The sequence below is a fragment of the Taeniopygia guttata genome, chromosome 7 (assembly GCF_048771995.1).
Source record: "Taeniopygia guttata chromosome 7, bTaeGut7.mat, whole genome shotgun sequence".
Taxonomy (NCBI): Eukaryota; Metazoa; Chordata; class Aves; order Passeriformes; family Estrildidae; genus Taeniopygia; species Taeniopygia guttata.
In genome coordinates, this window is record NC_133032.1 from 21095830 (window position 1) to 21121986 (window position 26157).

At 37.3% G+C, this 26157-nt stretch overlaps 1 protein-coding gene across 5 annotated transcripts in view; it reads left to right on the forward strand.

The window, feature by feature from the left end:
- The window catches only part of PARD3B (par-3 family cell polarity regulator beta), a 394980-nt gene that overhangs the window by 193005 nt on the left and 175818 nt on the right, over positions 1 to 26157 (forward strand). For all 5 annotated transcript variants that reach the window (XM_030277633.4, XM_012574931.5, XM_030277632.4 and 2 more), the window contains 5 exons: positions 5431 to 5616; positions 11639 to 11809; positions 15092 to 15221; positions 20673 to 20772; positions 22796 to 22908. In XM_030277633.4, coding sequence (XP_030133493.3) covers positions 5431 to 5616; positions 11639 to 11809; positions 15092 to 15221; positions 20673 to 20772; positions 22796 to 22908 — 700 coding nt within the window. The remainder of the gene's footprint in view (positions 1 to 5430; positions 5617 to 11638; positions 11810 to 15091; positions 15222 to 20672; positions 20773 to 22795; positions 22909 to 26157) is intronic.

Genomic DNA, 26157 nt, shown 5'->3' on the forward strand with positions numbered 1-26157 from the left:
TCTTAAAGGAAAGAAATGAGCAAGAAATTGGGCAAAGGGAGCAAGAGACCTGCATGGATGAATAGAGAACTCAAGCATAAGCAGGAAATACACAGGAGGTGGAAACAGGGTCAGATCACTTGGAATTAATATTGAGGGTTTGTCAGAGTAAGTAAAAACAAGATAAGGAAGGCCACAGCCCATCTAGAATGAAATCTGGCCAAGGATGTCAAGGACAACAAGAAGGATTTCTTCAAATACATCCATAACAAAAGGGGGGCATTATTAAACATAACAGGGAGCCTAGTAACAGAGGATGCAGAGAAGGCAGATTTACCAAACACCTTTTTTGCATGAGTCTTCATTGATAAGGCCAGCCCTTAGGATTCTCTGTGGGAGACAAGGGTAAAGGAACATTGGAAAGAATTTCCCTTGGTCAAAAAGGATTGGGCTAGAGAGGTTAGACAGCACCTAGGCAAATCTGACATCCAAAAGCCCATAGGCCCTGATGCAATACATCTGCAAGTGCTGAGAGAGCTGTGGAGGCCATTCACAATCATCCTTGAGAGGTTGTGGTGGTCAGGAGTGGTGCCCAAGGACTGGAAAAAAAACAAATATCACCCCAGTCTTCAGAAAGGGCAAGAAGGAGGATTCAGGGAACTCTGTTTACATGGAGGACAAGAAGGTAATCAGGAGTAGCCAGCATGGATTCACTAATGGCAAATCATGCATTGATCATACATCCCACTAACCTGATTGCCTTTTACAATGAAACAAGTGCCTGGATGGATGAGGGACATTGTCTACCTCGACTTGAGCAAGGCTGTCAGCACTGTCTCTCACACATCCTCACAGGCCAGCTCAGGAAGGGTGGACTGGGTGAGAGGACATTGAGGTGTGTTGAGAACTGGCTGAAGAGTGGCACAGGGTCTCGCTGGATGCCTTGGAGTCCCCCAGGGTTCAATACTGGGCCCATTATTCATCAGTGCCTTGGATGAAGGGGCAGATGCCTCCTCAGCAGGTTCGCTGTGAGGAGCGGCTGATCCCCCCGAGTTCTGTGCAGCCCTTCAGAGGGACCCGGGCATGGGGGAGAGATGGGCAGGGAGGAGCCTTCTGAAATTCACCAAAGGTGAGTGCAGGGTGCCACATCTGGGGAGGAACAGCCCCACACAGCAGCACAGGCTGGGACTGACCTGCTGGAGCAGCTCTGTGGGAAAGGACCTGGGGGTCCTGGTGGACAAGGAGCTGTTCCTGAGCCTTCAGTGAGCCCCTGTGCCAAGAAGGCCAATGGGATCCTGGGGTGCATTAGGAAGAGCATTGCCAGCAGGTGGAGGGAGGGGATCCTGCCCCGCTGCTCAGCCCTGGTGAGGCACATCTGGAGTGCTGTGTCCTATTCTGGGCTCCTCAGCACAAGAGAGACACGGAGCTCCTGGAGCCAGTCCAGAGGATGGCAACAAGGATGATCGAGGAGCTGGAGCATCTCTATTATGAGGAAAGGCTGAGGGAGCTCAAGGTTGTGGAGTCCCCCTCGCTGGAGATATTCAAGGACCATCTGGACACAGTCCTGTGCTATGTGCTCCAGGATGACCCTGCTTAAGTAGGGGGATTGGGCCTGATGACCCACTGTTCTCCCTTCCAACCTTACCCAATCTGGGACTGTGTGAAAGTTCCAGAGTCTGTAGGCCAGGCCATCTCAAAGCTCTAACCATCCTGAGGGATCACTACTTAGCTGTCTGGAATTCAATTTCTTGTTTCTCCTGCAACAACTGAGTTACTTTCCTGTATCTGCTGTGGAGAATAGCTTCATTTAATTCCTGAACTGCTGGGGTATGATACATTTATTATGGAAAATACATTATGTGGTTGTTGACTGGGTAATTTATAACATAAAGATGTAAGTTTTTTCCAGGCTAGAAACATATTTGTGTTGCAGCTCATTTCATTCATTCTGTGTTTGAGTTCATATTCTAGGATGATCTTGAGGTGAGAAGTGTTTCTAATAGAATTCAAGGTTTAGTGCTTTGGAGAGGGTTTCCTTTACCAGACCATAATTCAGCTGATGGTGGTTGCTATATTGTAAGGTATTAATGTCTTGGGGTAATGTTTTAGCAAAGTCAGGGAAATAGAAGCAGTAGGAATCCAACTCTGTGAGTCACTGTCAGCATTTAATATTCATACCTGCATATTCTAGCAACAGAGGCCATCATTCATTAAATTAGCTGCCCAAATGAAGCAGTTAATTGATGAGCTGTTAACTTAAGGATGGCTGGAGCTCTTTTTGTCATCAGTGAAAAAGTATTGCTTGGGAAGAGCATTATGATCAGGATAATTATTTGAAAACATTTAGAAAGTATAGGATGAAATCAGGCTTCTAGGTTTTGTACATCCCTTTTTTCTCCTCTGGTTTTTCTCCTTTCTGCTGCTCCTCACATCCTCTGACGAATAAGATTTTCAATCTTGTATTTGCACCAAATAGTCTTGATGTTGTAGACTTAGTACCAGACATTTGCTATCAGATGCCGTACAGTGAGTAGCTGAGGAAAATTTTAAGGAAGACAGAGTTTACTTGCCTTACAATGAATTAATCATCGACTTGTAGATATGCATCTCCTTTTCTCTTACCCATCCCTGTGAAATCTTTGAATTAACTTTCAGTTTCCGTCATGGGTAACAAATTTTTGTTAGTACTGTTAGACAAAGCTCAACATTATTTTAAAAACAGCTTTTGCTGGATCTTTGGATAAAGCTGAATATAAATAATTAAAAGGAGAAATGTTTGGGATGATTGGACTATGTTGAACAAGAAATTTGTGAAGGATCTTAAAAAATATTAGAGAGTTCTCCAGTAATAGGTAAAAGCAGCTTACATTAAATTTAATGTTTTGATATGATTAAGTGATCTATTTTATAGAAAATTGTAGCAAGGAAAATGGTAGACAAATGTTGCAGATTCCAATTTAAGTACTAAGGAAAACATAGGAAATGAAATACTGACAGAAGTTTGCTGTACTTGTCTGGAGTCCTGCTGAACACATCTGGGCATGCATAGAGTGATATGGTAGGTTACTTAACAAGCACTAGTGCACAGCGTAATTATGTTGAAGGAAGCTGGGAAATGGAGAACACTAAACAACTCTGTTGGGTGACAAAATTCAGCTTTATATGAAGTCCTAGTTTGTACTGAGGTAGTGCTATAAAGCAGTTTGTGACTGCTCTGGTTAAGACAGGCAGGAGCACCAGGATCTTTATGTGCTGTGCTAACAGCCCCCTCAGTGCCTTTCTTGGGATATGGGCAAGAACACAACCACAGTATTGACATAGACAAGGGGCCAGTCTAGTGCACATGTCACAGATTAAAGTGGAAGGAGAGTAGAAACACGCAGGAGCTGCTTGTCTAGGGGAACAGGAAAGTAATAACAAATCTTGTCCTAAAGGCAGGAGTCATCACATGTCTGAAACCCTGAGAAGAATTGCTTCTGTCCAATTCTTGACAGGATGTGCCAGTTGAGTAGAGTTCTGATCTAAGAGTTCAGAATCAATTGACAAGAATATGTGCAAGTTGAAAAAAAACCCAAAGATTTGGCAGAATTTTTTTTCTCTAAAACCTTGAGGAAGTTAAATGCAAAATGGTTATATTAGAAGGCCAGTAGTGATTTTTTACCTTACACTGGCTCTTCTGAAGGCAGAGGAGGAGTGCTTACAAGTTATCATTCTGTATTGCTCACAGTTGTTACAAATCTATAAGTTTTGGGGGGTTATGTTCAGGATGTCTATATCCAAAGCTAAGAAATAAAAGTGACAGATGTGTATAGCTGAGAACTCTGTATTTCTGGTGAACAAAAACAGAGGCACAAATGTGTAACTTTGGTACTGGAGATGAATGCTGGTATCAAGACAATTGTCAGTGTTGATGCTATGTCATTTTTATATTTGGCGGTTAGGCAAACTGTATTGACTTTAATGTCAAGTAGTTACATTCCAGGAAAAATTTAAACATGGTGCATATTGGGGTTGAGTTTGATAGTTGGTTTTCTGGCTGATGTGATTCCTCTCTACCCAGTGGTTCCTCCTCATCAGTGACAGGGCATCTGAAATAAATGCAAGTATACTTAGGTGTTGCTGTTTCTTCAGGATATTAATTTCTGCCCTTAGTTCTGGGGTCATACTTTTGTTGATCAGACAGCGTTGATAGCTGAATGCACAGGTGTACTCCAACTGCTGAGGAAACATCTGTACTGCTGGCACCTTTGCTGACAATTGCATTGATGCTGTCTGTACTGCAGCTTAGGTCCTGGAGGTGATCTGTCCCTGGGGAAGAGGAGGAGTAGCCCAGCAACTGCACTCCTTGCATGTGGCCTCTACTTGATTATTTAATTTAAGAATTTGACACCTTTGGAAGCAACAGTCAGTCATCTTTCAACTTGTAATTGTCTGTGTGCTTCCTTTTCATAGTTTTTTTCCTATTAATTTTTTAATACTACTGTTTCAAAGAATAGAAAATGTCCCAATGACAAGAAACAAAAGCTTCCTAATTGTCTTAGAGTTACATGAAGAAGGAAAAATTGAATGAAATTGAATGTATTGCATAACATTCTGCACTAACACTTTCCATGAACACTTCACACTTCATTCCATAATAGGTCTCCTTGTCCTTGTTTTATTTTTGAGGTGTGCCAAGATAAATATTTCAGGCAAAACTTTGATTTTATTTAATTTTATGATCCTAACCTGCTTTTAAGACAACCACACCCCTTTCCCCTCTGCCCAGCAACAGACAGCCCTACAAAACTACAGATACAGTGTACAGTAAAAGAAAGTTCTTTCTGATCTTCCCTAGCTGTGTAGGCTTGACTTGACAGTCTTGTAAACAGCTCTCTAATCTAGAGAAAATCTTAGGATTAACCTATACCAGAAAGAAAAAGGAGCAATCAAACCTCCATGGAATCAAAGTATGTACTAGGGGAGTTAGTGCAAAATAAGTTACTGTGCTTTCAATTTTCACCTTTGCTTTTGTTACACCAGCTTTGCTCTGCAGACAGGTTTAAGGGAAGGATAATTTTTTAAGGATGAAACTCAATTTTCAAAGGGGAATGGGATTTAACAGTATAACTGTCATTATGGTTTGTGAGCTGCATGTAAAGATGTTGAGAGTTTTATGGCTTACATTTTTAATGTAGCTGTGTATAAACATCTTTTCTACATTCTGCTGCAACATTAGTTTTATATCATGTGGAACTAAGCTATTTTACCTTCTATTTAAGTATATTCACAGGTATCATTAAAAATAACATTTTAAGCCAGATCTTGTGACAAAATGTCAGCTAAATGCACTGTTAATTATAAAGCTGTTTCTTTAAGTTATTTTCTGGAAAAGAGGACTATTTCTTATTGTGCAATTCTGTGGACACCACTCGTGCTGACCCCTATTTTCATGCTTGTTTTCTCCAACAGAAAGGAGAGCCAAACTGCAGTATTTTTTCTCCAGAAACCACAGAGCAGCTGACCTTTGAGATTCCTCTGAATGATTCTGGCTCTGCTGGACTTGGTGTGAGCTTGAAAGGCAACAAATCTCGGGAGACAGGAGCTGATCTTGGGATTTTCATCAAGTCAGTTATTCACGGAGGTGCTGCTTTTAAGGTAAGGAAGAAGCACGTCAGGAGAAGAATGTGTTAGAATGCTGACATTTCTATGCTGAGGGCTGAATCACACTTGAGAAGCATTCTAGGTACAAATACCTTGTCACTCATTCCTTTGAATGAACTACAAATCCAGCATCTTGTCTCGTGGTTTCTGGGGTTGTGTGCAGAGCAACAGAGTCTGCCAAAGGGAAAATGAATTGGTGCAAACTTTAGGGAGCATTTGGATGCTGCAGGAAATGAGGAAGGGGAAGAAGGATAAGGATAGGTATAAGTAGAGGATGCCTTCCAGCCTCCCCACAGCCTACAGGAAAAGCTTGTCTCAGTGACAAGGAAGTTGATACCTACAACTATGTAAATAAAAAAGTCTTATAATTTTCTTCTTTTTCATTCATAATATTTTATATTTATTTTCATAGTTTCTTGTATTAAAAATGTGTCTTGGCAGAGCTTGACATCAGTTGTGCAGAAGTTATCAGTTGTTCCTGAGGTGGACTGAGTTGGTAATATTAAACTGGTAAATGACAGTATTATGAGTCATTCTGTTCCTTTTAAGCACTGTACAAGGATTGTTGTATATTTTATTATTAAAAGGTATTTCAGCTATTGTCTAATCTTAGGAAATTTGTTGACTGCATTTGTTTGCTCCAAATAAAACTTGGACAAGGTAACTTCTCTGAATTGGAAACAAATTACTTAATCTTACAGAGCTAGTATGTTTAAAACCTGTAGAACCATCCATAATGTAATTTTTGTCTTTTATCTCAGCAATTCCTTGCCATTCTCTCTTCTGTGAAAATACGTTTTAATTCAACATTTTCTAAGTTGCTCTACTGACATCAGCCTGCTGAGTAAGACAATTCACAACTTTAAAACTTCAATGATCATCTATTTACAGCAGCTAGTAAATAGCAATAATCAAGGTTTTAAGTTTCATAAGAATGTTTGATAGTTCCTTGCTTCTGTTATTTACCTTTCCTAGTCTCACGGTTATTTCAAAGCTTGGATCTTCATCTGACTGGATTACACCAGAACCCAGTTAACACACATTTGGCCAAATTAGGGCTGGATAAACTCAATTCATGTGCATGTCTTGTGCAGAGTATGACTTATTTTACTGTGGAAATGAGGCTGCCCTCTTTGTTTTCCCAGCTCCAAGTCTACACCAGTTGCAGCAGCAGTGCATTGCCATGGATGAACGCCTTGTTTTGAATAGCCAGGCTGTGGAGCCATATTTCATGTTAGTGGGCTGGCTGTCTAACATGTCACATCACAGACTCACAAGACAACATTTTCTCTGTATGTTTGCTGCTGTCTATTCCCCCACAGCGACTCACTCCAGAACAGTTAATTTTGGTTTGAGATGTCTGCAGACTACTAAAGCAGGACTTCTTTGCTCACCCCTGAATGAACAGGCACAGTTAGTCACCATGACTGGGAGATTATTTTGTCTTGTGATGGCCTGTAGTCCTGTGACCTGTTTCCCATTCTACCGCATTATAACCCTTCCAGCAATTAGACCTGTGTTGTGGTAGTGGATCTGAATGTAGGCTCCAGAGCAAATGAGACAGTAGCTGAGGCTCTGGCTTCAACCAGAGCTGTTCAGAGACTCTGTCCTGTGTGCAAGTGCTCACAGAATGCAGTCATTTTGGCAATGTTTTAAGACTCAGTCTACTGTTGTGTAATGCATGGAGAACAGCTGTCTTTCTTCTGTCTAATGACCTTTACATAGAACACAACCTAATCAGTGGGTATTAACAATTAATAAAATTTCTTGTATCAAGTTAAAAAGCATGCACATATTTGTGCATAAATATTTAAAGATGTGGTCCTATTGTCCTTATTTTAAATCTCTTCTTGGAGCAAGTTTTGAAATAAAAAGCCTTTCTTTCCAGCTGGTAGTTGTCCAGAGCATTTTCCCATGCTGTTCATTGGTATTCTCTGAAATGGATTATTATGGATTAAGACATGTGCATTTGCTTTTCAGTGTACAGTGCTTTCTTGGGAAACTGTCACAGGCGGAAATCTTAATCTCACTGACATGAGAATTCTTTCACTATTTATCACTTCTGCATTTAGAATTTAAATTTTTTTCAATATTGGCGTATCATGCTAATAGAAGTATGAACTTTATCCCCTTGTCTATATAGTCATTACTTGTCCTTAGAATAAATGTAATACACAGAATTTCAACACATTTGTTTCACTGATAAAGTAATTGCTTAATCCTTTTAATGCTGTATAAAGGTTTTGAGACATTAAATTTCTTTTACGCATGTGTTTCTTAGAATGTAGAGTAGACTATGAGATGCAGACCATCTTTTTTGGTTACCATTACTTCTTATTGGCTTGATGCAAGGTCTGAAGAGGCTAATATTTTTAATTTTTTTGATATATTAACACATTCATCTAGCTCTAGTGTGTTAGTGGCATTGCAAAGTGTAGTAGGGGACATTTTAAAAATCATAATGGAAAACTTAACTATTTAATTATATCTTTTATGATTTTTCTTTTGTCCTTGCTAAAGGTTTTAGAAAATGTCAATGCATGTAGCACCATATTTGCTACAATAAGACTCAGTCCTTTTTCATGCTCTGCCTATAAAATGAAACAAAATAAAAATGCCTTAAAAGTTCCAGGTTTGTATTCTAACACTGTAATGTATCCTGCAGGAATAAAACCAGTTGCTTTTTCTGATTGAACTATTATGTCCCTTCTTAATCTTCTTTTGTAATTTTGAAGTATGTATTTTTTAACATCCCTCAGATAAAGACGTTACTGGAATACTTGATATTTTTACTTATGCAATGCCTTTCATGTGAAGAAAATGGAACATTTGACTGTGTTTAAATGCATTGTCATTCCCCCTAACTTTGGGGATTTCAGCCTTCTTCACCTTGAGACATTTTGGCTTTTCACTTACAATGCGTTCCTGAGGATCAGGTACTTGCAATCCACTGCAGCTGAAATGAAACAGAGCCATTACAATAAATAATGTAATATTTTCTATGTGTGCATTTGTTCAAATGAAAATGGTGTAGCTCGAACGTCCTTGGTCCTTCGGAGTGCTGCAGTAAATATTGCTCGTTGTGTGCAGTGGATGGGGAAATTGGATAATTCCTATAATTGCCATTAGGGCATTTCTGACAGAAATGTCATCAGTGTGATAAGGGAAATAGCTTATTGTGCCTTGATTAAAAAGATAAGTCCCTGAAGATCATGGCATTATATCTTCCTGCTCTACTGTAAATAGTGGGAGTCTTGTGAATGCTGTGAAGAATATGGCAGCCATGTGGTGGTAGATTCTGCCCCTTGCTGTGAGTCATCATAAAAAACCCAGCATTTTTTTAATAAGTGAGGGAAGAATAACATCAGCTTCTATTAGAATAGCTCACTCATAGTTCCAGAGATGGCATTTGAAAACTGTTCTGCTGAAATGCCAAATGTTGTTTTCCTGCTCAAAAGCCACAAAGAAACCTACCTCTCAGAGATGAAAGAAGAAACGTGTTAAAACAACATTTAGCTTGTTTTGAGCCAAGCAGATTTTCAAGCAGTTCAGGCTTCCAAACCGGGCCATAACACAAGGGATGTGAAAATCTGTGTGTGGAAATTGTTTCGACGTGGGGATTTTTTTTTCCTGGTCTCTAAAAAGGCAAAAGGTTTTTCTGTGAAGTAACTTCTGCCTGTTGTGTGAAAACAGCATTCAGCTATCTTCCAGCCTGGCTTGTAAAGGTCATTTAGCAAGTGTGGTTAATCAACATTTATGAATGATGCAAATTTTTTTCTTCTATCAGAATTGAAGTGTCAAATTCAAGTTTAATTTTTCGTTTAAATACTGCACGTAACAGAGGGGCAAGAAGGGAGGATGCATCAAAAGAAACATTTTAAAAAGTAATGTAATTAAAAAAATAAATATAAAGTCTCATGCAAAAATACTACAAGGAAAATTAAAAACCGGGCCAATACAGAGCCTTGTGAGGCTTAGTAATTTGTTTAAAAATGTGTGCTGTGTTCAGGACAGTCACATACTTAAATGATGTAGTCGTGACAAGATGCATTTGGCATGTATTTGTATAGACTTTAGAAAGAAACTCTACCAGATATTTAATACATGGTGGTTTTTTTCTCCAGAAAGGAAAAACAGTAATCCTAGAAACTGTGGGACCATAGGGGAAGGACATGAGGACCTGTAAAATTTTCAAAGTTTTACAGAAATTTCCAAAAAATAAAATATTTCTTCCTTAAATTCCTGTTGCTCTGAATAGCTCCATGCGTTTCAGCAAATTTTGATTGGACACAGAGGAATTACAACATGTGCAAATAATAAAATTTTTGGTTCCACAATTTTAACTCTTGTCTCCCTAAACTTAAGCTCTTGGCATCATTTGTATGTAGAGAAAGGGTAGGGTTAACTTACTGTCTTTTACTGTATGTACATCTAAGTTGGCATAAAGTATTCAACAGAGAGGTGGGAGAGTTTTCAATATCTCTTCCAAATGGCCTCTCTGTTTTCTCTCCTCCATTCCCACACCCTCTCAAGAAAAGCTTTATTTCTTTTCATTTTCCTTTTCTGAGTGGCTCATCTCTTAATTATTTCTTTCCATCTTCTGATCCATCCCAGTTTATTTTGGATTTTGTTATATACTGTTTTTTTTCAGCTTTCTGTTTATCTGTATTCTGCTGTATTAATGATATTCAGTTCCAACTAAAATAACACTTAATAAACCTGGGTGTGTCACAGCTACTGTAACTCACTCAAAAGTGACTTAGACTTGGCAGCAATAGCAGAATAGTGAATTGAACTTCTAAGTTACAGAAAAAAATAGAAATCAGATAGTATATATATTTTGTATTGCTCAGATGCATGAGATACGTAAACAGTTCAGATGGGTGCCTTATGAAGAGTTTGTGCTGAACCTGTGAATCAGACTCAACAAAGCACTGTATTTCTGTGCAAGATCTTCCCTGCTACTGTTTCTTCACCATCTTATATTAGATGTCTTTGGTTTCTTACTCCTTCTCCTCCTTGTTTGAGGTCTGATGCCAGCCTGATAATTGTGAACCTGACAAGCTTTGAAAGAAATTCCTCTGTCTCAATTAAATAGGCCTTAATTTCTGGTTAAAGAGAGAAGTGTCCATGGCACGCTGTTTTATGAAAAGAAATAAATCACAGATCATAATGACAACAGCAATAGGACTCCTAAATCACAAAATAGCAGTGTCCACAATTTTATTACACCCACAAATGTCACCTTGGCAAATGAAGCTGAATTACTTTTTCAAAGTATAGGTTACTTGATAGGGCTCAATCCTAATTTTGTTATTGGCAGCAGTTTTGGGTGTTGTAAAATAGGGATAGCATTAATTAGTAAGGATGTTTAAGTTTTAGTGACCATTCTGTACTGAGGACGCTGGCCCTTGTGATGGCATGAGAATTGTGACAAGATACACACCAATAAGATTGTAAGACAAAAATTTTTGAGCTATTTCTTACCAGATCTTAATAGCAGATAATAATGCATGAAAAATACATTGTAGTACTCCTTTGTGGTTGCAGTGGATACTAATAGTTATAGTGTGGGCCCTTTAAGCTAACAAAAAGCTTCTTTTCTCTTTTTTTGAGGATATGGTGGGTGGGTTGTTTTTTGTTGGGGTGGGTTTTTTTTGGGGTTTTTTTTTTTTTTGGTGGTTTGTATTATTTTGATTTTGCATGTTTGGTTTGGGTTCTTTCTTATTTAATTGTTTTAACTGATACAAATAAACTGCAAGTGCAAGAAAAACAGCAGTCTGTGCATGAATGTCTATGTTTGTATTTGCAGTATGAACTCTTTACAAAAATGTAGTGAATAGAGGGAGACAATTGCCAGTTACTGGAAACAAAGTTATTTCTGGCACTGTCCAGTCTTTTATTTATTGAGTTACAGGAGCAATGTCTGATTGTCTGCGTCGTGATTTCCCATATGCAGCACCTCTGCTTGATAATTCTTGGGGTTTTTAAAATTATCTTTGTTTTTGGCTTGCAGGACGGTCGTTTGCGAGTAAACGATCAGCTGGTTGCAGTGAATGGGGAGTCGCTCCTGGGCAAGTCCAACCACGAGGCCATGGAAACCCTCAGGCGCTCCATGTCCATGGAGGGCAACATTCGGGGCAGGATCCAGCTGGTCGTGCTCCGCAGGCTGGAGGTGCACACAGAGGTGAGGCAGTAAATGCAGTTATTAGATCAACGTTGTTCCAGTCCCAGTGGTTTTGCACATAAAGTCTTGGTCACACAGCGCTTCTCCTGGCAGAATTAATTCTCCCCTGGAGAGAGGACTCACAAATTGTTTCTGGATGATATCTCCTGGTCTTGCTGTTCTTGTTGAGACTAGACTAAAAGTTGCTTCTTATTTTGATTCAACAAGTATTAGAACAAAAGAAAATATGATTCCAAAGAAGTTAATTTAGGATTAATATATTGGTGTAGTTTTGACTATCTGCTACCTCCTCAAGGAATTGCTGGGGTACAGGCAATCTAAATTATTCTGATTTCATTTGTTGTTATAATCAGAGACCTGAATAACTTGGTCGGTCTAGGATTTTGCTTTACTCTTGCTTTATCTTTTTCATTGGTACTTATGTTTTTGGGGTTTTTTTGAGCGTGTTTTTCTGGACTTGTCTTGCTTTTCTTTTTTCCTCTTGACCTTCAAGGTAGTAAATACTTTACTTTTCCTGGTCAGATGAAGATTTCTTCAGGATAGGTTTCTGAGTTGATAAAATCTATTTAAGTAGGGTAACAAAATAAGGAAAGAAAGACATTTTTAACTGTTGTATTTTCTAGACATCATATAAATTGATGTTTACCAGTCACTTCTTATTTTGCAAAAGATTGGTTTTATGGTCTCCCTTGCTCCTTCTTTCATTCATGCATGCACACACATATGCACACTCTTTTCTCATCTTTATATAGCTAGTATACATGTATACTGTCTGCCTTTTCTACTCACCCCAGTTTTAATTTTAACCCTTGAGCAAATATTTTAAAAAAGCTTTAAATAGCTGTGGAGTTCTTTAATGAAAGTACGTACAAGTAGATTTGGGGTGTAAAAGGTTGTAATAAATCTCATTATATAATTCAAAGATATTTCAAGCTTCTTATTTAATGAGCATTACTGGAATGTTTTTAAAACAGCCATGTTTCTAGCTGTATTTCCATAAAGCTCCAGAGGGAGGAAGAGGATGCAGGTGTCTTGTAATTTAATTGACTCTTAAATATTTTTCTGATAACTTTCTCTATCATTTACTACCGTCATGTATTGATTTAGAAATATATAACTTCCCAAATATTACACTCTTACTTTGTTGAGAGGACACTTTGGAAAAGCCTCATGATGTCAATTGTGCCAGGAAAATATGAAAAGTGTCCATTAACAATTCTGGAAAATGTTAGAGGAAAACAGATTTCTGCTTTCCTTTTATATGTGACAACATCCTGCTGTAAGGAAGAATTATGAAGTATATGTTATATTTATTGTGAGCTATTGGGATACAAGAAAGATAGCTCACCTTCAAAGAAAGTTCAGTCCTGTGAGTTCTCTTTTAACTAAAGCTACTTTTTTTAAAAAAGCTTCCAATCAAACATCAGATTGACCTAGTAAAAGTATGAGGCGTCTTTTTATAGTTAAGTGTATAGTTTTGAATATTATCCAGATGTATGAAGGAGGTAAATAGTCTTGACTCATGCCCTATGAAGAATGCATAATGAGGTCTTGATTGAATCAAATTCATTTTAGACAGGAATTAATTTTTATAGGATAGTCTTTGCGTTCAATTGTAATTCCATTTGAGTCTGGAGACCACAGCAGAAATGGGTTGGTGCCCATCCTTCCCTTTCCCCAAAACAGCTACCCGAGCACTGCATCTCAGCTTGGCAGAAGGAGAATATGTTTAGAAATGCATTATTGTTTTTATTGGGCAGGACACTAATGGAGGTCTTCCATGACAGCTGTGTTTTATAAGCTGAATACTCGAATTAGGTTGGTTACTGATCAGTTGTTGGGATATTGATTGTGTCATTTATCAAAGAGCTAGAAAAGCAGATTTGTTGCTGCTGTTAATTCAAGGCTCCTTATCCCACTGTGTCTCCAATGGATAGTTTGAAAAAGCAGTAAATGTGGACTTTACGATTTAAGGAAGCTGATGTAAACTAAAGACTCCAGTTCAAGAGGAAATACAACAGACAGTGCCTGTGTGGTGTGTGTATGTGTTTCTGTATGGAAGTTGAAAATACCCTTCTCAAATGGCTGATTCTGCAGAGGAAAAGAGAATGTTACACATGCCGCCTGTCCACTAAGCTTTGAAGCCATATGGTCAGCATGAGCATCCCAGCACTGCTTTTTGTTCTGAGGTGCAATTTTTACATTTTATTATGCTTATTTGCATTGTATTTATTCTATCACTATTTTATTAAGGTTTTTTAAATTTACATTATTTTATTTTTTATTAAGCTTAAAAAACAGGTTGCAAGGAGGTGTAACATGCTGTCTTTCCTTATGTCTTGGTTTGCAGGCAATCACTTGCCAATACATCAAAACTCTTACATCATTTTAAAAATAAATTACATGGGTTAGATAAGTGCATTTCTTCCGTAGATGTGACTATGGAATTTTAAAATATGTATATTTAGTATAACATTTGCTGACATAATGAACATGCAGTTTAAAAATAGAAGCCAGTTGGATCCCGCTTCAAAAAAACAGATATAAAATCACAGAACGTATAAAGGTTGCTTTGAAAACTAGCCATAATATTTCCCCTGTGTGGGTTTTTGGTTTTCCCTGAATAATGACTGTGGAAATGTCTTTCTGGGTCTGTCCCAGCTTTAGAAACTGTGATTTTTTTTTTTCCCCAACTTTTTTCCTTTGAGCGACTGCTCAGGAGAATAAATTAGGCACTATGTCATGTATGGGGGTGGGGAGTAGGATATGTCTCAAAAGAAAAGCTGACTAGAGGTGTGACAGGAGTTTGTTTAGCTGCTAGCCAGAAGACCTGCATTTGGGAGTTTGGTGTAACTCCTTACTTACAAAACTGTTCTAGTGTGTGATCATCAGAACATATGCACTCAGTCTCGGGGAGAAGGGAACCAGCTGGCTGGCAGAAAAATACCATTGGCATTGCCCATGTTCTTGTGTTGACAATGTCACAAGCTGCCCTCCCAGATGGAGAATTTGAATGAAGCCAGTTGTGGGTCATAAAAAAAAAAAGTCTTCATTTTTGTGCATCATTCTTAATGGCTGTTATTGCTTGGAGGTTGTTATTTCATGGTGGGCAAAACCAGACTGCAATTTTGAAGAGCTCTCTCAAGTCTCTTTTTTCAGAGGAGGCAATATACAGTGAACACATTATATCAGTCTGTGCACTGTCTGCAGTGATGGATGTTCTTCTGCGTTGTTGAATGTGTAAATTTTGTGTTGCAATGTGTGGTTCTGTTTTTCCCTTAGGAACGCTCAGACCAGGGAGTCTTTCAAAAATCAGCCTTTGACGGGAGTCATAACTTCACAGCTGCTTCCCGACGCAATGATATCCTTCTTCAGCAATTTGTAACATGCAGCGCTCAGGAAGGAGTAAAAGGTAGTCTCTACATGTCCATCTCTGTGCTGAGACAGAGAGTGCTTTGTGGTTTTGTTTCCTGAAATCCACAGCCACCAAAAGCAGTTAATTAGAGTAAGTGCACACAATGTTACTTTGAGGCTTGAAGATCCAGCGAGGGTGGGAGAGCTGACTCAGAAGTTGTGAATGAGATTCCTGGCACAAATTCCAGTTTAAGTAACAGTTTCTAGCTCGCTGCCCCAACACGTAAGGCTGGATAAAAAACAAATGATGAGTGCAAAATATATGTTGTCAAAATGTTTATTTTCTATATATCTTTAATGAGTGCAATGATTTTTGCATTTAATTTTTAGATTATGTCCTAGGTTATTATAGGCTTAATTAATTTATACTAAAACATGATGTTCAAAATGTGCACTTGCTTATTTTAGACTTTAAGGTAAAATTTGTTCAAAGGTTAGAAACATTCCCTTAATTTACAAACTGGAATTATATTAATGAACTCATTAAAAAGAATTAGGTATTTGTGTAAATTGTGCAAAGAAAATCTACATGTGCGAGCATATGGAAGCATCCAAGTAAGAGCATTTAAGGCGACTTCTTTTCCTGTCTTTTTTCATTTCTGATGGCATACTGTACTATCTGTCCAATTTTCTCCTATACTGTCCGATTTGCTCCTGACTCAGCAAGGTACTAGATATTTGAAAAGTTTAGGTATTTGAGATGGTCTTGACCCCTATCCTTTTAAGTGTGCTCTCATTCTTCAAGTCAAGCACATGGCTAAATACTTTTCAGTAGGAAAAAAAGATTTTCTTTGATGTAGTTGAATTATGCATGATCTTTCCCACTTCCCTAGACAACTGTGGAATCAAGGTAGCCTGCAAAAAATAATTTCATAGGCTGCTGTGGTGACTGTGTGGGATACTTTTAATCAAAACCAAAGAGACCTTATCTGTAAAATTTAAGAGAAACTCCCATAGAATTTAGGGGTAACTTACTTATTTGTGTTGACTTCAATATTTTCACAGTGTAACTCCAGGCAAAGAATTAGGTCTGAAGCATTGTAAATATTCAAAGATCAGATCCTTTTCCTTAGATCTACCTTAAGTTTCTCTTGTTTGGAATTTATACTCATTCTGTAGTTTCAGGAGAAAAGGGTCCAACCCTTAGAGCTAGCCTACTCTGTGGAGTTGGGCATTGCCAAAGAAAGATCAGAAAGCAGCAAATACCTTTAAATCCTTTCTTAAAAACCATAAAAACAAATACTTTGAAGCCATTGATGCAGATGAATGGCGGCTGCTAACCTGTCACTTGAGTTCAAAACAAAGTATGTGGAAGAGTTGTACTTTCAGATAAGGATTCTTCAAGTGTGATCCAAAAATCAGAATGGCTAGTTTTCAGCTCAGTCATAAAATTATTTTAAATAGGCTTCTTTTTAGTTAAAGAATTACAGTAAGAAGGCATCACAGCCAAAAAAGCAATGGCCTCAGAAGAGAATGTGTCAGATGTGAAAAGGAAGCTTTGGAGTGCTGCTGGAACAGGGAGGGTTTGGAATGGTTGGGTCTTCACAGCTGCGGCTTGGGAAGTGATTGGAATTGGAGTCAGTGGACAAGAGATGGCGAAGATGTCAGGATATCGTTGTATTCCAAGTTCTGTTAAAGATTTGACATTTGTTGAGTAAAATTTCTGTAATCTTAATGGAAAACTGCATAGGCACTTGCAGCAGGACGGCTGTGGGATGGCTCTGATAAGAAATTGTTTTGGTGAAAGGCAATTTGGGCTTACGCTAGTCTCACATATTGCAGAAATATTTCTCTTATTTTGAAATCATAGTATTAATTATTATTGAGCTAATGCTCATTCTGCTTTCCATATGAGCCTGTCAACTATTTCCTTCTATCACTGGTTTAAATATTTTTTTGCATTGTTTCTTAAAAAGTTTTGTCCTCAGTGTTTCAAGACATCTGTAAGGGTGAAACTCTGGGCACAACCCTCCTTTGTCTCAGCTATGAACTTGAGGTTGTGTGTCTGTTTAAGGACATGAGCCACAGACAAGAGCTTCTTGTGTCAGGCAGGAACAGATCCTTATACATGCTCACAGTGTGCTGTCCACATCTTGAACGTACCAATGTACAGTTGGTACATTTTTGCAAAGAATAATAAAACACAGAAGAAATTCTTAATCTCTTTATGTTTCATAATTCTTTATGTTTCATAAAATGTCACTTTCTTAATTAATGTTTTCTAATAAGTTATTTCTAGTACCATTCACTGCTCATACCAATAAAATTCTTACAAAAGCTCAGCAAAAATACACTGAAGCTGGGCCTGCTAATATTGCTGTCTGTTTTAAGAGTCTTTTTTATTATACATGAGCAAGAAAAACTAATGTCTGAGGAAAAGTGCTTATAGCCAAAACATTAAATTTTGTCTTGCCTGTGGATATTTAAATAAAGGGGGAGGGAATAGTGATCCAATATTGAAATGCCAGTGTTTGTTCTATTTTTGCATGAATAACACTTGCTACCTTCAGGTCTTCACTTCTTTTGCTGCCAAGCTGTTTCATGGTGTTTTTTTAGAATAATCTTTTTGAGAATTGATACTTCAGTGCCAGCAGCTTTACATTTCTGGTGTTGAAAGATTACTGAAATGTGTTTCATTAGAGGTTCAGATAGATTTCTTATAACCCTATATTATAAATAGTTATAGGGAAAATGCTGTCATCTCTCTGTTAAGCAGTAAAATAATCAAACTTTCTCTACTATCAGAGACTGCCGAATCCTCATGGTTGTACAGACACCTCTGTTTTCATATATATGGTAACATCAGGCTAGAAAATAAAGAAGTGAAATTTGTAATTATTTAGATTTTCCTTGTAAATGCTGCACATGTCTTATAGACAGAATCAATTTTTCCTTTGCCCGAGTTACTCTTTTTTGCTCTCTTAGTCTATTTAATATCTGAAAATTCAATACATTTTGTTCAGTGCTTAGATTTATCTGGATCTGTTAGGGTCATTTGAACATGGAGCCAGTGACTGCCCCTTAGGTTAAATTCTCTCATTCTCTGGCTGCTGCTCCCATTTTACTGGCAGCTGTAATCCTGTGTGATCATTTCTGATTCACTGAGGAAGTCTGATGTTTTTCTGTGTGTATCCTTTTCTTACTGTAAAAAAAATACCAGTAGTAACCCATGATCAAACAGCCTTGCTGAAATGATGTACCAATTACTGTGAATCTAAGGTAGTATAAGTGCATGATATGCTCAGTCTGTTGCCGTAGCTATAGGAGTCTGCTCAAAAAGGCTAACCACAGTGTAAGTGTGGTGTGGTGGTTTTTTGGGTTTTTTTTAGTTGGTTTTTTTTGTGGGTTTGGGGTTTTTTTGTGGGGTTTTTTTGTGGTTTTTTTTTGTGGTTTTTTTTTTTTTTTTTTGTTGTTCTTTTTCCTTTTTTGGTTTGTGGGTTTTTTCTTTTTTTTTTTTGGATAGGGGATTTAAATTTTTTTATCTGGCATCTCGTTCCTACTTTTGATAATCAGTGGTTTAGTAACTTCCTAAGTCAAAGATTCTGTCTAGACCATTGGGCCATGGATACATCTTTAACTTTTGGTACATTTCTTAGTCTTTTAAAAAATTTTTTTTTCAAAAGTATCTTCATGGCAGTGAATTCCATGAAAAACACAATTTGGTGTTTGTCCTAGGTGTGCTACTTGATAGTTAAAATGTTTGCCTTCTTGTTACTGTGCATGAAACAGTGAGAGCTTCTTTTTCAACTTAAGCATGGCTTCTACAATTTCATAGACTCCTCTTGTATCCCCTTTTATTTCTTCTTTCTCTAAACTAAAGAATCCTAATCTGCCTTGTAGGAGTGTTTATGCCTGTGTCCAACTATTCTTGCTGCCTTTTGAATATGCTTCTGAATTACACTACATCATTTTTCAGATAGGAAGAATGAAAGTTTAAACACTGTTTAAAAATGAGGCACACCATTAGCTACTGAGTTGTAGTTGGAGTGTTTGGACTTTTTTGCACTTGTAAATGACTGCCTCCCTTTGATTTCACTATTGAAAGAACAATCCACTGCACATCTAGTTTGCTGTTACAGAGCCATAAGAGCCTTTGTGTAAGTGTAAGTCTCAGGAATGCATCACTTTGCAGTCTCTGACAGGGAATCTCACCTGCATTTCTTACTAATGTCCTGCAGCCTTTTTGCAGAACTTCGTAGTCTCCTTCCTTTTGGTAGTTACATTTGGTATCACATTGAACAATATGAGTTCCTCTTTTGTTCTAAGTTCTTTTTCCTGTGAGAACTTGCGTTTTACTTCATTTGTTTCTTGTTCTTAAATCCAAACCTGAAAGAATGGGCATCACAGTGCAAGAAGCCCGTGTGTGTATATAAGGTAGCGTACCTATATTTTACGTCAGACCGGCAATCATTTTTTAAGGTCTCATTAAAACTTTCTTCCTCATCTGCTTATCCTCACTTTCTTTTGATAATGCTCACGCTTTTCCTGAGAATACAGGGTTTGAGCTATTTTTTCTTATTCTCATCTGTAGGAGGCTATCCAGCCAATAGGAATTTTATAGGATTCTTGAGCTAATAAGTTTGTGGAGGTTGATTTTTGTTTGGTTTTTTGGGGGAATTTATTGTTGGAATTTTTCCACAATATTCTTTGTTTGCTATGTGAGTGCTCTTATCAAATAAATATAATCTATTGCTTTCTCCTTTGATCCCTCCTTGATGACCCTTTTTTCTCTCAGGTTAGGTTAGGGACTTTTTCTAAGATGATATCTTAGGGTTGAGAACAGTAATGAACTGGCCTACAGTGAGCACAGCAGTATTACTAAGTATTGCAGGTATTTAAGTGATGTTGCTTAGCAAACCACAGAATGGTTTGAGTAGTTTATATGTGTGTTTGTAAAAAGTAATTTTCTAGTGTTAGCTGGATGCTGTTTGTAAAGGTAAAGAAGGAGTTGCAGTAATGGTAGGAAAGTGAAGACTGTAATTAAGAAATGCCTCTTTGTTCTCTTGCTATAGAATAATAGAAATTTTTCTTCTTCTGATCTCTTTGCTGAGAATATGGTTCTCTTCTGTACATGAAAGGGACTGAAATGATAAACCAATAATCATTTTGAATGCAGCTATGGAGAAGTTAAAAATGGAGTAAAGCACTCCACTAAAATGGAGTAAAGCAATTTGTGCCTTGCACTCTCAACTTCACTATGAGTACAAAGTTTCCCTATATTTACCTTTAATTATATATATGCAAATCCGAAAATCAGCTCTTCAGGAAAATCCCAAGGGGTGTATTTTCTGCTTGGCGTGATTTTAATTCTAGTTTAGTTAGTTTAGGGATTTGAATAATTTGTGATTTACTTCAGCATTGCTTGAGGCCTTCCAGTCATCAGTCAGTGAACTGGTGTAATGTAGCTGTTTCTGCAGGTTATTTAACCCCTTTCTAAATTTTGTTTCAGAATTTCCAGTTTCTGATCGTGGCAATGGTGAAAACGAAACGCCTCCACCTCTCCCACCACATCCTAGTGAGGATCTATTGAATGAGGATTATAATCACAGGTTGGACTTCAGCTCTTCTTAATAGTTACATCACAAATTGCTTGGTAGTGGCTGTAATAATAGTTCTAATGTATTATAAAACTTCTTTTTTTCTTCATTTGTACCACTTTCTTTAGTCACCTGGAAGGTCTTTTAACATAAGCTGTGAATGTTATTTTAGCATTTAGTGTGTTGTTCATTTCATTTGTACATAAGCTGCAGTATGCCTGCTATCCATGATAGATGATACCTGTCTTGTTTTCAGTGAAACAAAAAAAATCCCAAAGCATAATCCCAATTTTAAAAAAAGGTAATTTAGAACTGTGCTATGGGTGCAATGTGTAAATGCAGTGTGAAGTCTCTTAAAGTTTTAGAAGTCCAAGCCAAACACAGTTTGTAAGAAACTGAATCTCCTTACATCACATGAAGATATTTTTGAGATTACAAAATGAATTTTCAGTAGGTCTGAACACTGAAATGTGTAGGTTAAAAATTAATGAGCACTTTACCAGTTGTAAAGGTATTGGGTAGATTTTTCAGATACTTCTGCAAAGCCTGCCATGCTCGATAGCAGCTATAAGCACCAATTTCCTTAGTAAATACAGAAGTTTGGAGTTGCATCAAAAAATGTAAACATGTTCAGGTTCACAATGGCTCATATTCTATCTCAAGTAGCACAAGATTCAAATCAAAGGCATAATTTCAGCCTCTCCTGATGATGAGGAATGCAACCAATCCTGATGATGGTGCTGAAATGCACCATTGAGCATTGTTTCCTCATTTGCTGTGTGTTCAGTTTTGATAGGCATGCATCTACTGCAATGCTATTAAGGAAGTATGCATTTCAGCTAAAAATGTTGCCATGTCCTTGTGTGCCAGGCTGTGAGTAAAAACTACCCTTAAGTGATTGGTTGCATAAAAGAGTAGATATATTTTATTATAGATACCTTGAATGCTTTATACAAGACTTTCATATCTATTTTCATTTTGCTAACATAGAGTAATTACACTAGAATAATTTTGTTATTTCTGCTCTCCCGGGCAGGTATGTATGACACGATAAACAAACAAGTCTACATAGATCAGTGCAATTCAGCATTACATTCTCAACTGCAGTTGTTAGTTAGAATCTGTTCCTAATTTTTCCAGCAAGCTGAGAGAAAAACATTCTCTTAAATGCTAATGATGTATTAAAATGATGATGAATTTACAGGTCCTTTGTCTCACCCTGGCTTTTACAGTGTTGTATTGTTTTTCCATTTGGAACTAAAGTTCTCTTGAAATTGAATTGCTGTGTCAAGTCACACTGATTTCACTGAAACTGCATTTCAACAAAATGCATAGGAGAATACTTAGGAAAGTATTTTGACACTGTAAAACTAATTGAAACTAAATTTGGAACTAAATATTTTTGGTTTTTTAGCTTAAGACTACTTAAAAGAATAATAATTTCTGTTTCTAGTCAAAAAAGATACACATAAGATTTCAGATTGCATTGAGATGTTACATTTTGAGCTGAAAGTTACTTGGAGTTTCACTCAGGTGCAATTTTGAAATGTTTAGAAAGTTGCCTTAAAGTAAAAGTATGAAAAAAAAAAAAAAGACCAAAACAAAATAAAAATCAAAGCAAGCAAGCACAATACCCTGGAATTCCATAAGACCTCCAGCCTCTGCATAAGTGGTGCAAGGTTATAAATAATTTTATATTAGCAGATGAAGTGGAATTGATCCAGGTACATTGTCAGTATTTCTCCAACATTCTGTAGCATGTTATTTGAAAATGCAGTGGTTAGATAGAACTAGCAAAATGAAAAGAAAGTTACTGCTGATAATTTGCATTTATATTTCCATCGGTGATGAGAAACTAAGTGATTGGAAGTGTTAAGTCTCAGAAAAGGAAGTTGAGGATCAATAGCTGGTTTGAAAAAAGCATGCTGTAAGCAACTGGAGAAAGAAACACATATATTTGTGCATTCTTTAATTAGTTCACTTGTGGTTTGAACTGGTACCGTAATATTTTACTTAACTTTTTTTCTCCCTACAGCCCTATCATAAATTCAGCAGTGCATTTAACAGATCACATCAACTTCAGATCTTTGACACCAGCCAAGCAGTCTGAATCAATTAATCTGAAAGCCTCAAAAAGCATGGATCTGGGTAAGAAGGGCTGGGGTGACACACAGGTCAGCTTTTTATCCTTAACCCATCTGCACCATCTCTGCTTCTTGCTTTTGTTTCTTTAACACTAACATCAGGGACTAAGTTCTGCAGAGGAGCTACAGTGATGGGGACAATGGTCGGCCTCCTCTAGCAGATATTTGCAAATACCTTTTTTATTGGAGCTGAGGAAAGTTTGTTGGTGTTTTGTTTGTTTGGCGTGTTTATTTTTTTGTGTGTGAAAGCCTATTGCATTGAAATCCTAGGTAAGGAAAAGGAGGAATGATGGGAAAATGTGCTGAAAGAATGCTGTACAAGTTTTGTATGTCTAAAATATAAAGCAAAACCAGCAATCACAAAAATAATTTCTTTTATAAAATATAAATGGTTGTAAAACTACACTGGACAAATGGTAACATTCCTAACACAAGTTGTTTATTTCTTCACTGACAATGACAAACAAGCAAAATGTTGCAGTAGATCTTTATAAATGCTTGAAAAGTGTAAGGTTATGGTTTTCTACCCATCAGTGCTGTGCAGGAAACCTTGCAGGGGGGTGAAGTAGAAAGTAAAAGGCTCTTTCAATACCAAGAAAACATTTGCAGGTGGAAGACTGAAGGATTATTGCTCCTGAAAAACCAAGCCAGGTTTTAATGAGGGTTCAAGAAAGCTTGTTAAGTCTCAAAGAAAACCAAATAAGGTTTTCTTTTTCCTTTTAATTCTTCTTAGCCATGCTCACTCTTGGTCTGTTGGTTGGTTTTGGGTTTTTTTGAATTACAGTGCGGATAGGGAAACTTTGAGGACTACCTTTGGGATATCTTTAAAAATAGATTTGTGAGCTTTGTTGGATCAGATTTGCTACACCTTTAATAGAAAGTGATTCATTTTATATACAGTTTCAAGGTAGCTTTTTCTTACCTTGCAGGTTTTATTTACATGAAATGTTCCAGACTCTGCTTAGGTTTTGTCTTGTTGATTTTTATTGTCATCTTAATAGGGTATTTTGATGTAACATTAAATGTGCCTAAGAATGAATATGAATTAATTGAAGAAATGTCTTAAGGCAGAATTATAACACTACTGCATGACCAGACAAAATATGTCACTTGCTCTTCTGTTCCAGTGTTTTGATGAAGAGTAATGGATTAGGTATTTTTAAGGAGTGAAAATGATTCTCAAAAAATGATTGGGTTTAACGACTTGAGTCAAAACATATATTGTATGTAGTCTACGAGAAAAATGAATGCTCAATTTTACTGAGCCTTCTTTTAGAAAGGCTTGCTTCCAGCTCCCACAGAACTCCCAGGAAAGAATACTCACAAGCACCAGTGTAAAATTAGGCAATGGGAGCGTGTGTGAGAGCATATTCAGAGCTGCTAAGTAACTCATACTTCAAGTCCTATACATAATCTGCTCCTGACACCCAGGAGCAATCCTTTAAGAATATAAATGGGTCATTAAATCATGGTGGCTAAAAACTAAAATAAAATTGGATGCAAAAATAAAACAAAAATTGGACACAAATATATCTGTTAGAGTGTTCAAAAATTGTTGCCTGTAGAAGGTAGCTGTTGGAAAGTCCCCTTGTGTTATAAAAATAAAAAATATAAAGGGTAGTAACCAGGTTTGATTGAATATGTAGACATGCATATAAGGAATTGGAGGGACTATGAAAGATCTGCACCATATTGTTTTATAAATAACAGATGAAGTAAAATTACTTGTACATAGCTTGGCAGTTAATGAAACTGAAGATGATGAAAGCTGGGACTTTTTAAAGTCCTTCTCTAGCAAGTAGTGAAGGACCATGTTTAGCCTTCTGCCTTTTGAAAGACTTTAAGCAGAAACTGCTGTCTGAAAGAGAAAATGGAACAGAAACATGAAAATCTCAAGTGAAGTAACTGCAACGTAAAGTGCTTCAAATACAAATAAAATCCCAATAGTTTGGTATAAAAAAATGTGCTTCCAAATAGAGCATTCATATAATACACATTCCAGGATAGATTTTTGGGAAAGTAAAGTCATTTATTAGGGTTTTTTTTGCTTGCTTCTTCCTTAAATGCAGTCATGACCAGTAGTAACTTCTGACCCCAGCATGCAGCTGTGTACCCATTACTGATTTCAGTGCACTGCTGAAAAAAAAAAAAAAAAAGGAAATAGGGAAGTCATCTTCCAGCAAATTTGGTAACAAAGGGGAGTGGTCCTTTTTTTTTTGAAAAGTTGTAGGCCCTATTTTTCCAGTAATCATGGGGCACTGCCCACTTACTACATTTCTTTTGTACTCAAGTTCTGCCAGTCCTCTCAAAAATAAATCTGACAGGATGATCAGAAAAAAACACAGAACTGGAGATCAGGAGGAGAGCTCTGAGCTCTTAGAACATGTGATTTAGATGCAGTTTCTTTCTTTTTAAACTAAGTTGTCTCTGAATCATGTGTCTTCACAGATCTGTGAAATCACACAGAGATTGAGTCTAGAAACCCAGAATGACAATTACAAATTCATCAGACAACAGAATTGATCTAATACAGGATACAAATGTGAAATCTGTACTGCTACTCACTTAGGAAACCTTCTACTTCACCTTAAAATGTGTATAATACACCCATTGTCTAATAACAAAATAACAAAGGCCAGGATTCCTTAATGACATCCAAAGGCTCATCGAAGGTGGATAACATTTTAAACAGAAGAAAATCCAGATATTACTATGGATTGTGAACCTTATGTGAAAATAATAAATTCATTAAATTAGGGAGCTAGTGAAATTGTATAGTGAGGGTCTTCCAGGCTTTGATGAGGCCTGATGTATGTAGAAGAGGCAAATCTGTAAAGTAGATTAGTTTATAATTACACAGGTTCACAATGGAAACTCGTTTAACATTGATGTTTCTCTTTTCAGTTATATACATATTTAGGCCCAGAAACCTTTGAGTGCTTAATCTGCTTTCCAGTCATACCTATTTACAAAATAATAATTGCTATAAATTAATAGCCTCAGTGAATAGTATGAGGTAATAAGGATGGATGTTGAAAAAGTGTTCATTACTGCTAACATTGTGCATCAATTTGTTGTTGTCACTCTCCAGAGCAAAGCCTGCAGTGAAAGGAACTTGGCACATCCAGCTGTAGGTTACTTGCCAGTGGGGCAGCTGGAGCTGAGTTTATTGACACTTGGTGCAAGTCAGGACTGTTGGCTGGGCAGCTGGACAGGAGCAGAGGGTATGAACCACTGCCACCTGCTTGTTTTT